General features: G+C 41.4%; 1 protein-coding gene across 7 annotated transcripts in view; it reads left to right on the forward strand.

The window, feature by feature from the left end:
- Positions 1-16169, forward strand: part of ZMYM3 (zinc finger MYM-type containing 3) — a 49480-nt gene that overhangs the window by 2478 nt on the left and 30833 nt on the right. For all 7 annotated transcript variants that reach the window (XM_072124795.1, XM_072124791.1, XM_072124797.1 and 4 more), the window contains exons 2-3: positions 3825-4481; positions 6457-6503. In XM_072124795.1, the coding sequence (XP_071980896.1) occupies positions 3905-4481; positions 6457-6503 (624 nt within the window). In that variant the 5' untranslated portion in view covers positions 3825-3904. The remainder of the gene's footprint in view (positions 1-3824; positions 4482-6456; positions 6504-16169) is intronic.

Genomic DNA, 16169 nt, shown 5'->3' on the forward strand with positions numbered 1-16169 from the left:
ATAGTTAGTGCATCTGCTGACATGCTGCATCCTCCTAATATACAGGTGAGAGACACAGACATCAGCTACACATGAATCTGACATGTTCTGCTGTAACATGGCTGCCTGGAGCTGCTGTATCTCTCCTAAACACACACACACACATGCACACACAGGCTGCAGGGGGCGTGGCCACCAGCACCAGGAAGCACATCATTATACAGCCTCACTCCATTACACAGGCTGTCAGTCATGCACTGGGGGTGTGGCTGTGCCTCCCACTCATGAATAGAGTGGACAGCTTGAATATGCTAATGCTTCATTGGACATTTCACAGGTCATTTGCATACAGCTTTAGGACCTCATTGCTTAGGTTTACAGGCATGTAGAGGGACAATGAAGGGATAGAGGCAATGCTCTCTAATGGCAGTTTATGAAAATATATTTAGTTTAGGGGGGTTATTTTGCATGACGGGTTCTCTTTAAACAAACGCCGCAGTGTTAGAAGGATAGCGTTACCGGAAACCTCTGGTAACGCTATCTAACACTGCAGGGAAGTACAATGTAATCATCGGACCGCTTGCAAAGCGGTCCGATGTATTCATGCTGCAGTCACCGCCCCTAACCACCCCCAACCCCGCCCCCTCATGAAGCAGTCCGCTGTATTCATGAGGGGGTAGTTCGAGGTGCAGTCACCAACCCCCTCATGAATACATCGGACCGCTATGTGAGCGATTACATTGTACTCTGTCGCAGTGTTGGATAGCGTTACAGGAAACCTCTAACACTCTATCCTTCTAACACTGCGGCGTTTGTCCTAGTGCCAAAATTTTGGATGACAGGTCCTCTTTAAAGATTGAGGAGACCCAATTCATTGATTTGTCGCTTGAGTGGTTGCAGCTTTGACAGAAATAATTATAGGTTGTAGCTACCCTTTTCTAACTGCACTAGGTTTGGTGGAAAAAAAAAATAATTTTTTGTTTCTTTTATTAGTCTATTGGGTTCAGAAGATTTTTAAAGGACATCTATCACCAGATCAAGAATTGCATACAGACATACTGATAAGTGCCCCTCTGGCTGGATCTGATGTTCTTTTAGCTGCTTGTGCCCTTGTTTTTAAGAAAAAAGGGGCTTTAAAATTATGCAAATGAGCCTGAGGGGCTCCATGCTCCATTAACTCATATGAAGCCTGGAGCTCCTCAGGTTCATTTGCATAATTTTATAAGCCATTTTTAAAAAAATAAAAACCAGGGTATAAGAAGCAGGTCCTGCCAGAGAGGGCACTTACCAGCATGTCTGTTTGTTTGTTTGGTTTACAATCCTTGATCTGGTGATAGATGTTCTTTAAAGGACATCTACCATCAGGATCAAGGATTTTTTTAGTATCTTATGCCTTTGTTTTTTACAAAAAATGCTTTAAAAATATGCAAATGAGCTTGAGTAGCATCAGGATCCATAGATGATGGAAACTTGGGCTAATTTGCATAATTATTAAAGCCTTTATTTTTGGCAAAAAAAAGAACATAAGCTAAAAGAGGGGACACACACTAGCACGTATGTATGCTTGGCTTACAACCCTTGATCCTGATCTCATATAAGATAATTCATGGTTATTGTCTTCATTTTTCATGGGGTTTGAATCTGTTTCTTGGCAAGATGACAGAAGAAAGTATAAAAATTAAATTTGTAGCCTCTTTGGGGTTGTGTCCGCATGTTCAGTTTTTCAGATGCAGTTTTTAATGCCAAAACCAGGTAAGTAGTAGGAGGAGAAACTTCTTTTAATTATTTGTCTCAATGTATTTTCATCTACACCTGCTTTTGGCTCCAAAAAGATCTGCATCTGAAAAACTTAACGCGTGGCGCACCCTAAAACTCCATCACAATCCATTTTGAGGTGATTTTAGGTGCAGTTTATTATTTTGACATGAACTGAACAGGTGAATCCCATGTGTTGAACAGGTTTCCCCTTCAAAATCAAATTTGCCTTTTCAGTTCATGTCTTCCATTCGTTAAATTAACAAAACTGCACCTAAACCACCTCAAAACTGAGGATGTGTTTACATGTGGCAGTAACAAATGCATTTTCAAAACGCTGAAAAGAGATTTGCCCAATTTCATCGCTGTCAATATTGTGTTAACAAAACCTGTGGTTAACGTGTGTTTTGTAAATACAATGTTAACAGCAATGTTATTGCAAATCTCCTCTCAGCTGTTGTGATGCGTTTGAAAACTCATGTGTGACACAGCCATTGAAAACGCGTGTGTATTTGCATGATTTTCATGCATTTGGCTGGTTTGACTCAGTTTTTCCTCATTTCTGAAAGTGTAAGCAGGTGTGAATTCTGATATTGAAATTCTTTATTGATATTAAAGGGAACCTGTCACCAGAATTTACCTCATTAAACTGCCCAAGGTAGGGAATGCTTTCTAGAATTCCCTTTTTTATGTGAAATCTTGCCTGTGAAAAAAAAACTCCTTCAAAGTCATGTGAAAATGAGCAGGGAAGAGTGTTATTTTTATGAGATGAGGCCACGGTCACACGTCCCACACGCCACCCCCTGCACGCTAGCATCACGCTATGGACGCAACCAAATGTGTGACCATCGCCTTGGAGGCTGTAGGGGGATTGTCACTTCAGAATCCACTGTCTTTGGTTCTTTAGTGCCTAGTAACATTTTGTGGCATGTTAAAGAGCATTTCATCTTTCAGGTCTCAACTACAGAACCAAAGACACGATTGTAGGTTCCTCCTTCTTTCTTCATCCCTGAACTGTACTTGTCGAATCATTTAATGTAGCCAAACTAGACAAAATCTTTATCTTGCTGGGGCATTTACTAGCCTGTGGGAGTAAAGGTTACTCGCGCCCCAGTATCCTTTGATTTCCTGCCTCATTGCGCATCCTAGTCACGCTCTTAATCTTGCTTATGTCTGACCACAAGATATAGTATCAGTCATGCAGAGTCTTTGCTACCGCTGACACCGGTGCAGGAGCTACTGCGCATGTGCAGAGCTCCGAAGAAGCTGGCAGCGCGACTACATTTTGTGCTAAAGAACAGGCAAGATAAGGGTGATGCCACAAGTCCAGTTTTTGGTCCATTTAAAAGTGCATGCATTTTTTACTGTTTTATTTTGTGTTTCGTTTCTTTGAACCTGTTTATCTTAATAAACAGGTTCAAAGCTGCTAAATGCATGGTAAACAGTATAAAACGGATGCGTTTAAAAAAACTAACTGAAAACGCATGCTTTAAAACGGTCCAAAAACGTGGTATGTGGCATCACCCTCAGGACCACGACCAGTATTTGCAAGGAGGCGGGACATCAGAGGCTACTGGGGGATGGAGAAACCTTTGCTCCTAACACCACCTTTTATTTACATGCTAAGTATACATCGGGAAAGCACCCAACGTATACACTTAGCATATACATTGGCAGACAGAAGCGTAGTTATTGAATCAGTCTGGCCACTATTCATTCTGCACGTCAAAAAATGCAGGATGGAAAGCCGTAGCAAGCACAGGCAATGGGCAGCTATGGGGAGTGGATGCAGACTATTACATGTCGCCCATCAAGAGGTAGGATCTGGTGATGTCACAGTCCATATAAGGACAGTTAATTCACCCCCCCCCCCCCCCGCCCCCCCAAACGTTTGGCAAATAAGGAGGTGTGAACCTAGCCTACTAGCCTAAATGCCTCAGTAGCCTCTGCTGATAATTTGAATATACCAATTATAAATATTGCCAAACTTGATAAAATCTTTAAGTATTGGAACGGGACAGAGGACCTTGTTTGTCCATCTACTACTAAACAATGAATTTGTATTATATTCATGTCTTCTCTCTCTCCAGATTGGGGCCTCTCTAACACCAGCACCCCTGTGAGTGGTGGCCTTAAGTCTTGGACTGCCTGGAATCCTTAGTCCTCCGAGATGGAGAGTGATGACAATAAAGAGCCTGACGGCCAAAAAGAGGAAGATGCTGCGGAAACAACAACTGAAGAGCATGGGAGTAAGACAAACAAAAAAGTTAAGGTTGACACAAAAGGGATTATAAAAGAAGAAAACTCTAATGTGGAGCCTCAAAGTAAAATACCTCCCCTGGATCCAGCAGATAATGATGGCAATGATGATATAGTCTTTGTCGCAGCCAGCATGACCAAAAAACCTGAAATGGAACGTACAAGAATCATCAAGATAAAACGAATAGAAGCAAACGGTGATCCGGGCCGGAAAGTCTCTGCAACTGGGGGTAACAAAAACTGTCCACCAGACGAAAAAGCAGCGGGAGAAGCTCCTGAAACACAGGCAGACCCACCACAGCCCAGTCAAACACTGCCGAGAAGGATGAGGCTTCGGCCTACATTAAAACCCCGCTCCTCTTTGCCACCTAATGCAGACCATGATGTAAGCACTGATAAAGAAACTAGTCCAAAGGAAAAGGAGACACCTCAACCCAACTTTTCATCTGAGAAGCCTGATATGGAGGCCAACTCCAGGTCCTCTTCTGGTGCGTAGATAAAGTTCCTTACTATTTGTACCTGGCATGGGGTTGCTGCATTTGTCTTTACTAGTACATTGTGAGAACTGCACTGTGCATATGACTGGGCTCTTGAAGGTTTGGTGTACTTGGTGACTGTCTTATTATGTCTTCAAATACTCCCTCTGAAGGCGCTTATAGCTTGCATCAAAAGATTGTAGAAACCTTTTCTTTTTTAATCCCGAAATTTTATTTTCCATTTGTGACTAGTGCAGTGGCCAGCCTGAAAAATAACCGCTGCTGAATGAGGGTCCGGAGTGCTGCTGCTTATAAACACTGCGGATAGTTTAGGATGATACCCATCTCTAGTCATTGTTATAGCAATTGTTTAGGGACCCGTGTAACAATCACCTTTGTTTATTCTTTGAGTTAGCTTTTTCTCTTGTCTTTATCTGAGCCATTGTATTTGAGTATATACAGGCAGTTTGGAGGGGAGTATCACTGTAGCCCTGCTTAGTACGCTCAGGAACGCAGTGTAACATGTAACACGTGGGTTACATTTTTTTAGATGATTTTATCCTTTGTATGTTGTGTATATTCAATAAAGATTTGTTTATTTGGGTCACTATTGCATTGATGCATGACCACTTCACTCATTTTTGTGACTATAGTGCTCGCCTTTTGTTGTTTGTTGGACTATCTCTAGTATTGATGATCTATCCTATGGATTGTTCCCTGGATTAACCACTTTAGTCACCTGGCAGTTGATTATCTCTAGCGATGGCCACTTATTGTAAACCGCATCTACCGTAGCTATAAGTTTCCTGTGTAGTCGATCAGGCCAAAACGGCCTTCTATTCTGGCCTGTAGAATGGGAATCTAAAGTAGGAAACCTCTCTCTTTGATGTACAGGTTTCATATTGATCTTCTGGTCGTTTGATAATCTGGCAGTTGTTTCTGTGAAAGTAAAATAACTATTCTAAGTCTTCTAATAATCAGGCTTGTAACCGGTTCCAGTGGTAGTGGGTTAAAGGAAATCCACCATCAAAATACATCTGGTTGTTGTTTATTAGGTCAATTTCTGATGACAGGTTCCCTTTCTGGAGTTAAAGGAAATCCATCATGATTAACCAGGGACCCTTACTCATAGATCCAGGGACTGTGGTAATCTTCTTGCTTGCTAATGAGACATTAGTACAGTGCGGGGCGGGTGTTGTTACTAGGGCCCCTCCATGCTGCAGCCTCACTGGCTTCACTGTCTTCCCTCCTTCAGCCTGCCTTTTTAGTAAGTGTCCCAGGTTTCTCATGCTTGATTTTGATGGTAATTTCCTTCAAAGAAATGTTTTTTATATATATTTCATTCATATAGTAATATTAATTTACTATAAAGAATAACTACCATGTGGTTACTGATGTATAGAATGTTTTCTGAAGGCCTGTAGAAGGTAAGAAATGATGTATGAGGGAGCACTTCTTTCTGGAGCCCCTGTCTCTTGTGCTGTAATACACAGCTTGCACTTGAAATGTCTCCTCACAACAGTGAATGTAATACAGCAGCACCACGACGTGTCTGACTATGGGTTGAGAAGGCTGGAATTACTGTTCTATATGTAATACCTGAGTGGTTACTGTAGAGAAGTAAATCTTAATACAAAAACTGCTTTTGTTGACCGAGCCGTAACAGGGGTTTTGTCAAAAATACACTTCCCACCTGTGGTAAGCAGATACCATCAGCTCCCCCCCCCCCCCCTTCCACAAATGTTAGCAGGGGATCTGTTTTTAGGGTCACAGTTATCAGACACGTTTAATATACACGCATATAAATACAGTCACACTTACCTTCCTGCATTTTGTGTTCTGCCATCGGACATTGTGCAGTGGTAAATAAATTATACCGGAAAGTCCATTTGTCTGTAATTAGTATGTATGATTTTCATACATACAATATTATGGGAAAATCAGAAATTCTATTTTAAATGCCATGTTTGTGTACTTTTTTTTTCAGGCGATGGTCAAGAAGAGAAGGGGAGTGAGACAGACAGAGCATCCGGGGTAAGAATCCCAAATACTTTGTATTTCTTAGCATTAGTATAAACTCATTGCTCAGATTCAAGATTAGTGCCACATATGGGTGCCACGTTTTTTTTTTTTTTTTGTTTGTTTTGTTTTTTTTTAATAAATTGGCAACTGGAATGGACTTACTGGGCCACTGGAGGAAAGATCCTCAACCAGTTTGTAGAAAATCGTCTGAAAAGGTGTAGATTGCAGATGGTTTCTGGAGAATGTGTGCCAATAATTTGTGTATCTATTGTCACCTTCTACCATTAGATTAATATGTTGCATGTGACATGTGCCATTTTTAGTCCATGTAAGTACTAGAAGATAAATCCATACTGTTATGTAGTACTGCCTTATACAACTTATACAAGCATAGAAAGGCCACAACCCTGGAGCCCTGAGAATATCATTTCCATAAAGCTTCTTAAGTGTCCTATACAATGGTGGTTTTACTTATGTGGTTAAATGGTGAAGGTATACTCCCATTAAAGGGGTTTTCCCACAAATTTAAGTTACTCACTTGCTGATCGGTGGGGTTCTTGGTGATGAGACCCCCACAAATCACAAAACGAGCGGTCTACTTGGGTCCTAGGTGCCTCCGTCAGACCCCTCGTTGCTCCATGAGAATAATGGAGCAGGTGGCGTGCATGACCGTTCTGCTCCATTCATCTCTGTGGTGCTGGCGGAGATCGCCAAGCGATAGGGCCTAACTTGAATTTGTGGGAAAACCCCTTTCACTCCAAGTTGTTTTCATTTCTAGTGGCTACATTTAATATTCACTTTTTTTTAATTTCTACTTGAAGAAAATGGGGATAAACTGGCATTTAGGTGTGATTTTACATGGTGCATCCTCGGGAATAATTGTTCCATTTTTATCTGAAATTTTGTGAAGGGGAGATGCCTAATATGTTTATAAATTTACTATTTATCGGTGTTCTAGGGAAAGGAAAAAAACTTGTAGAACAACTTTGCCTATTCTCTTACTTAAATCCAGCAGTTTCTTTGCCATCAGCACAGTTTAGCCCAGCCCTGAAATAGCTCCATCACCTGCCTGTGCTGAAAAGCCCTTTGACTCCGTCCTGTAAACAAATCCACAAAATGTACAGTCTCACAGGTGGGGAGGTCACTGAATTCACTTGGCTGCTATTAGCATCCCCGAAAATGTTGTGGCTGCGATACAATGTAATAAACCCAGGGGTTTGCCACTGCAAATCCCCCAGCCTCCTTGCCTCTCAGCAGGGTCTCTAGTTTAATTCTGGGGTGGCTTTTTTTTTCCAAATTAATACCCTAAATATGGAATCCATCCAGTAGAAATACTTCCAAGGGATCCACACCGACAAATTGTGAATGCTATAAAGGAGCTGTGGCATCAGTAGCATTGTAATCAGATTACACCTGCAGACCTCAGACAATGGCAGCTTGCACCAGGTATTCACTTTAACCTGGAAGCGATCCACCAATGGAAGCAACTTATTCTGTACATGTTGGCCTGCTAGATACCACCAACCCAGATATTTGAATTCGCTCACTACTCTAAGGGGAAAGGAGTCAAGCAACAAGGAGATTTATGCGTTTTCTAAGAACAGGAGGTCATCCGCTTAGAGAGCGACCTTTTCTCTATGGCACTTCATTTGAATCTCACTGTATTGGTGCCCCTCTAATCTGGTAGGCTAGAGGCCATATGGCCAGCGCAAAGAGACAGCCTTGCCTTGTCCCCCACTCCAATTCAAAACTGATAGGCGCGGTAGGCTCTGCATATAAAAGTTGAACCAGTGCAATGAACTTGGGCCCAAAGCCCTTTCTGCACACCACTGCCCATAAGAATTCCTGCTTGTCAATGTCAAAAGCTTTGGCAGCGTCCATTGAGAGTGAGAGGACTGCCTTTGTTTTGGTATCCCCATAGGAGACCTGCATAGCGGTGAACAATTTACATATATTAGATGTAGACCTATTAGGTTTGCTTATGATTTCTTCCACTTATTTCATGTTCCATGCTTCTACATGTGATGGAAGCTGCCAGGCTAGTCACTATATACATCCTGTATATACAATACGCAGTGTTCAGTGGATTTACTTGTAGGTATCTCACAGGATTTGCTGCTTAATTACTGAATGAGAGAAGATGAGGCATAATGGGATCTGTGGACAGAGTGATTTGGACTCCGCTTCAGGGCAGATGCAGGAAGAGGTTTCCGCCCACTTCACCTCTGCTGAGAGATTTTTGTCAAACACTTTTAGCACAAAAAATGGCATAATTTTTTGAAAGAAGAGGACGATCAACACAATGTTGGCATTGTTCTGTTTATTTTTTAAAGGGGGAATCACATATGACAAATTGGTAAAAATTACTAACTGCTGTGATCGGTGCCAACACCAACCATGGCAGTTACCAGTAGGAACTACAGCTGACAGCCCTTTGCGTCTCACCTTCATGATTGTCCAACATATATTTCAGAACTTTGCTGTTATGAATAAAAGTAAAACCTCTTCAGGCCAACCTCTACAGGAACTGTATGGGGGCTTTAACCCCCTACCGACCTGTGATGTATCTGTGTCACAGGCTGAGCCCTCTCTATACTTGGTGGGCGTTTGCTTCATATTACAGCGAACACCCACTGGTAACACCCGTGGGCAGTGCTGGCACCAATCGCGGGTGTTAACACTGTAAATGCCTCTGGCAAAGCTGCCAGAGGTGTGTGTCCGCTGCCATATTGGATTTGATCGCCGCCCCTGATGACTTTACTGTTGCTATGACAAACTCGGGTCATACTCTGGCTGATGTCATCAGTAAGTGCTGTGTTGGATTGGATCCCCAGATGTAGCATGGAAGTGTATGTAGGATCAATCCGACAACCTACGGTTAAAGTATCCTAGTGGTCTGAAAAAATAGCAAAAAATTAAAGGGCACCTACCACCACAATTCTACCTATAAAGGTAGAACGGGTGGTAGGTGGATGTATGGGACATGAGGATAGCCCTTTTTTTGGGCTAATCCTCACGTCCCGGCTATCCTATAGTAAACTTTAATGCTGGTATATGCAAATTTTTAAAGCAGCTACTGGGGCGTGGAGTAGCCGGACATAAGCAGCTACTGCGACGGTAGCCTCATGTCCGGCTACTCCACGCCCCAGTAGCCACATTACTCCTCCTACCCTGTTGTGTCCGGCACGCAGCTCCTCGTAGCTGCGCGCCCTCGTCTGACAAGCCAGCTACTGCGCATGCGCAGAACGCCATCATATCGGACGAGGGCGCGCAGCTACGAGGAGCTGCGCGCCGGACACAACAGGGTAGGAGGAGTAATGTGGCTACTGGGGCGTGGAGTAGCCGCGCTGTGTAGCCTCGTGCCGGCTACTCCACGCCCCAGTAGCCGCATAACTAAATTTACATATTAGGTTAATAAAGTTTCCCAAAACTTAGCGGGGACGTGAGGATTAGCGCTAAAAAGAGCTCTCCTCACGTCCTTTACATCCACCTACCACCCGATCTACCTTTATAGGTAGATTCGTGGTGGTAGGTTCTCTTTAAATAGCAAACAAAGATAAAATTTATTAATATCAATTAACCCCTTCACGCTCCGTGGCGGATATATCCGCCACGGAGCGCAGTGACTTAGCGCTCAGTGGCGGATATATCCGCCACGGCGCTTATGCCGGCTCGGCTCTGGCATCGGGAAACACGGGGTGCCGGCTGTAACTAATAGCCGGCACCCCAGTGTAACACCCGCGATCGGAGTTGTCTCCGATCGCGGGTGCTTAACCCGTTAAATGCCGTGGTCAGCGCGACCGCGGCATCTAACATGCATCTGGGGGGTCTTTTCCCCACGATCGCCCCCCGAACAGTTTTTGGGGGGGCGCCGATCGTTGCTATAGCAACTCTGGGGTTCGATCTGGACCCCAGAGTTACTTGCAAGAATTGCCGGTAAGATGGCGTCTGTGACGTCATCTTACTGGCACAGTGCCAGCCTATGCAAGTGTATAGGCTGATACTGATAATACTCTGCAATACATCAGTATTGCAGAATATTATCATGAAGAAGCAATCAGAAGATTGCTTGTTTATGTCCCATGGTATAAAAGTGAAAAAGTAAAAAAAAAAAAGTTATTCAATAAAAAAATAAAGTCATAAATCACTAAAAATGCCCCAAACTCCCAAAACATATAAAGAGACATATAACTCAAAAAAAGTCTAAATCATAACACAAACCCCACATATATAGTATCACCGCGTCCGTAACAACCCGTAGAATAAAAGTAAATCATTATTGAACCCCCACGATAAACGCCGTAAAAAAAACTGTTATAAACCCTCCAAAAATGATGATTTTTACCTTTTCAATCCCACAAAAAATGCTATAAAATGTGATCAAAAAACCATATGTACTCAGACATGATACTGGTGCAAAGTACAACATGTCCCGCAAAAAACAAGCCATCAACCAGCTCCGTAGCCAAAAAAGTAACAATGTTATGCCACTTGGAAGACGGCAATACATAAATGATAGATTTTTCCCCACATTAGGGTTTTGTTTGACAAATTTAGTAAAACGTAAGAAAATATATTCAAGTCTGGTATCCCCGTAATCATATCAACCCATAGAATAAAGATAGCATGATTATTAGTCTATACGGTGAACACCAAAAAAAAAAAAAGTAAAAAATCCAGTACAGAATTGATGCTTTTCTACTCCTGCCCTCAAAAAAAGTTCCTAAATTTTCAACAATAGGTGATACCAACCCCAAAATGGTAACAATGGAAAAAGCATCTCATCGCGCAAAAAAAATGCCGTCACATGGCCCCAATAACGAAAAAGCGAAAATTTTATAGCCTTCAAAAGGGGCCAATGAGGAAACTAAAATCCTGGCAGCTGCAGGGCGCTCCTTCCCTTCTGCACCTCGCTGTGCCCCCATAAAACAAGTCACAGCCACATGTGGGGGGTCTCTGCACTCGGGAGAAATTGCAGAACAAATTGTATGGTGGGTTTTCTCTTTTTATATTTTGGAAATGTGTAAATTTTAGTGCTAAATGAACGTATAAGGGAACAATATGGCCATTCTAAATTTCACCTCCATTTTGATTCAATTACTATGAAGATCTCAAGGGGTTAACAATCTTCGTAAAAGCTGTTTCTGATAGCTTGAGGGGTGCAGATTTGAAAATGGGTTGGTTATATAGGGGGTTTTGATGGTAAATATGTAAAATTTCATTCAAAACTGTATTTATCCCCAAAATAGTCAATTCTGAAAATCCGGAATAGCGATATTCGATTTGTAAGCCGTGTGACACCAAAATAAATTATCCAGACATTTCAGAAATTATGAAAATGTAAAGTAGACAAATGGGAAATGTTATTCGGCAACTTATTTAGGTGGTAAATCTATCGGCCTGAAAACGCAATGATTTAGAATTTCGAAAATGGCAAATATTTCAAAAAATGTATCATATTTTCTTTTTTTTTTGTAAATAAACGCAAAACTTGTCAGCCAAAATTTGCCACTAAAATGAAGTACAACATGTGGGGAAAAAACAATCTCAGAATCGCTTTGATAAGTAACAGTGTTCAAAAGTTATAACCATATAAAGCAAATCAAGTCCGAATCCAAAAAATCGGGCTGAGCCTTAAGCTACAAAATGGCTGCGTCCTTAAGGGGTTAAGTAAATATAGCATTCCCATTACACAATACCTTCACATCACACCCAGACTACCACGTTCAGTGGGGTTATTTTTGTTTGGCCATAATTTGTAGTCTTCAAAAGGTGATTGCATTTTGGTGGATTGGATCACTCGCCATGGCAGCCAATCACAACGCCATGATGGTGATTGTTGTTAGATGCTAGAACCATTCATGGGTGTTAAAGGGGTTGTCCAGTTTCAGCAAATATTTGATTTTTTTTTTTTTTTTTTAGGAAAAGTTATCCAATTTTCCAATATACTTTCAGTATCAATTCCTCACTGTTTTCTAGATCTGCTTGCTGTCCTGCCATTTAAAGCTTCTGTGCTTACTTCCAGTGGACAGAAATCTGTCCATGCGATGTGATGGACATGCAGGTGCACAAGCTGTTATCATCACAGAGAATAATAGGAGCTGTGTGATGCTAACGGCTCGTGCATGTCCATCACATCACAAGGACAGATTTCTATATATTGGAAGTAAAAATAGAAGCTTTTATAGCAGGACAGCAGGAAAATTGTACAACTTTTCCTTGCATAAACCATATTAAATATTTACTTAAAAGTGGACGATTGTCCACTTGTCAGCCCTTGCCATACAGCAGTAAAGGGGTTGTTTGTGTAATGAAAAATTATACTATTTTCCAATGTACGCTCGTTAACCATTCCTCATAGTTTTCTAGATCTCTGCCTGCGGTCATTCAACAAGCAGCTTTGTTTACTTCCAGTGGATAGAAATCTGAACCTGGTCATGTGATGTCACACAGGTGCACAGTGCGTTATATCGTCCAGCTCTGATTAAAGTCTGTGATAATGAACAGTGCACCTGTGTGACATCACATGATCAGGGACTGGTATTAATCCTCAGGACGTAAACAATGATGAATTGATACCAAAAGTATATTGGGAAGTCGTCTCATTTTCTATTACACAGTAAATATCAATTATTTGCTGAAAGTGGACAACTCCTTTAATGACATGGGTGCATGGATAATATAACACTAATGACTTGAAGTTCACAAAAACTTTACTAAAACAAGAAAACTCTAGCTCTTCTTTGTGCGTCCACGGATCCTCTATTTCACCCCTACTCCCTTTCCTATGCCTGTCTGCAGCAGAAGCCTCCCCCTTCAGTCACGTGTGCATATGAATGCATTGATGAAATAGCACTACTGTTTGACCCCGCCCATGTCCCCCCAAAACCCACCCACCATCCCGGGGTTGGCCAGTGAATTCACATATTCTTTTTAAAAAAAAAAAAGCTGTGCACACCTTCAGCTTCTTTTCCCTGTGGCTTCTTCTTCTTCCCGGCCCCAGCGCACAAATTATGACGCCTACCAATTTTGTGATCCATGGGTTTCCCAATTGATTACCTCCAAGCTGTTTTTATAGGTGACGGGTCCTCTTTAAAGGATATGATCACCTTTTTAAGAAAAATCAATAAATTGTTTCTATTTAAAAAAAAATAAATAAAATAGGTTTTCTTGGTGTGCATTTATAATTAATTAAAAAAAATTTACAGCCACTTCTCAGTTTTGGCTTGGGGCGTTCCTTAGAGCTAGTCACAAGTTCTTCTGTTTGTCTATCAAGTGCACCAGTCTTCTCCATGCAATCTGCATAGCTGCTGTGTAGATACATAATGTCAGGAGTTTGTGCCCTCTCTCCTGTGTTATACTGATATACAGGGAGTTGCATCACAAGATCCTTCTATCTACTAACTTTTCTAGCCTTGGGAGAGGAAAGACTGCGTTGAATTTTATACACAGGGGAAATAATTTTAAAATACATATTTATTTCTATGGTGCCATATTCTGCTGATCTTTACAGATCGTATACATATAAACAACATTAAGGCATTACAGAGCAATAACATTGTCAGCGGAAAGGAAACATAAGATTTGAACATTTTTAAATTGAATTTTATGAGAAAAGTGCGTAATTGGCAGTGTGCAATGCAGTAATTTGTAACGTTTTATTTTTGTGTAATGCCATTGGTTACAGGTCTGTGCCAGTTTTCATCTTTCTGTATTTAAACAAAAATAATGAGAAAATATGAGTTTGAACCAATAATGGCAAAATACAACATTCGCAAAGCCAATACAGGCAGTCCCCGGGTTACGTACAAGATAGGGTCTGTAGGTTTGTTCTTAAGTTGAATTTGTATGTAAGTCGGATCTGTATATTTTACAATTGTAGCCCAAGCCAAATTTTTTTGGGTCTTTGTGACAATTGGATTTTAAAAATGTTGGATTGTCATCAGAACCAGGATTAACAATAAAGCTTCATTACAGACACCTGTGATAACTGTTATAGCTGTTTATTATAGTCTAAAGCAAAAGTACAGTAAATTACCAACATCCAGAGGACCGTTTGTAACTATGGGTCGTATGTAAGTCGGGTGTTCTTAAGTAGGGGACCGCCTGTATAGTGGTGTGATGTACAGTAAAAGTTGGAAAGTTATTTTCATAGTCTTAAAGGTTGCACCATTTCTGTAGGAATTAACAGTCTCTAATTACAGTATTGTAAAGTTGAGATACCATTGGATATACAGTACAGACCAAAAGTTTGGACACTCCTTCTTATTCAAGGTTTTCTGTATTTTCATGACTATAAACATTGTAGATTCACACTGAAGGCATCAAACTATGAATTAACACCAGTGGAATTATATAATACAAGAAAGTGTGGAACAACTGAAAATGTCTTCTATTCTACGTTCTTCAAAGTAGCCACCTTTTGCTTTGATACTCTTGGCGTGCTCTTGAAGTGGTCTTCCAACAGTCTTGAAGGAGTTTCCAGAGATGCTTCGCACTTGTTGGCTTTTAAGTCTTCACTCTGCGGTCCAGCTCACCCCAAACCATCTCGATTGGGTTCAGGTCTGGTGACTGTGGAGGCAAAGTTATCTGGCGTAGCACCCCATCACTCATTGGTCAAATAGTCCTTACGCAGCCTGGAGGTGTGCAACTAAACGCAAACTGGATGGAATAGCCACTGCAAGATGCCGTGGTAACCATGCTGGTTCAGTATACCTTTAATCTTGAATAAATCCCCAAAGCACCATCTCACCACACACCTCCTCCATGGTGGGAACCAGGTATGTAGAGTCCATTCATTTCAAATTTGGACTCTAGACCAGGGGAAATCTGGTCTGATGTTCAGTCCATGTATTCTTTAGCCCAAACAAGTCTCTTTTGCTTGTTGCCTGTCCTTAGCAGTGGTTTCCTATCAGCTATTTTACCATTAAGACTGCAGCACACAGTCTCCTCTTACCAGTTGTTGTAGAGATGTGTCTGCTGCTAGAACTCTGTGTGTCATTGACCTGGTATCTAATCTGACCTGCGATTTCTGAGGCTGGTAACTTAGATGAACGTATCCTCCGCAGCAGAGGTGACTCTTGGTCTTCCTTTCCTGGGGCAATCCTCATGTGAGCCAGGTTTTTCTGTGGCACTTGTTGGTTTTTGCAACATCACTTTTTTCGCAACACAATTTTTCGACTGACTGACCTTCATTTCTTAAAGTAATGACGGACAATTGTTTCTCTTAGCTGTTTCTTTTCTTGCCATAAAACAAATTCTGACAGACTATTCAGTAGGATTATCAGCTGTGTATCCATCTGACTTCTGCACAACACAACTGATGGCCCCAACCCCATTCATAAGACAAGAAATCCCACTTATTAAACCTGACCGAGCACACTGTGATGTGAAAACCTTTTCTGGTGACTACCTCTTCATCAAGAGAATGCCAAAAGTGTGCGAAGCAGTAATAAAAAGCAAAAGGTGGCTACTTTGAAGAACCTAGAATATTAGATGAATTTTCAGTTGTTTCACACAAGTATATAATTCCATAGTTTTGATGCCTTTAGTGTGAATCTACAATTTGAAAATACAGAAAACTCTTTGTATAAGGTGTGTCCAAACTTTTGGTTTGTATTGTATGTGGGGACAGAAGAGAGTTGCTATTAAAGTGCACCTGTCACCAGAAATGCCAAT

Source organism: Engystomops pustulosus, chromosome 9, assembly GCF_040894005.1.
Source record: "Engystomops pustulosus chromosome 9, aEngPut4.maternal, whole genome shotgun sequence".
NCBI lineage: Eukaryota > Metazoa > Chordata > Amphibia > Anura > Leptodactylidae > Engystomops > Engystomops pustulosus.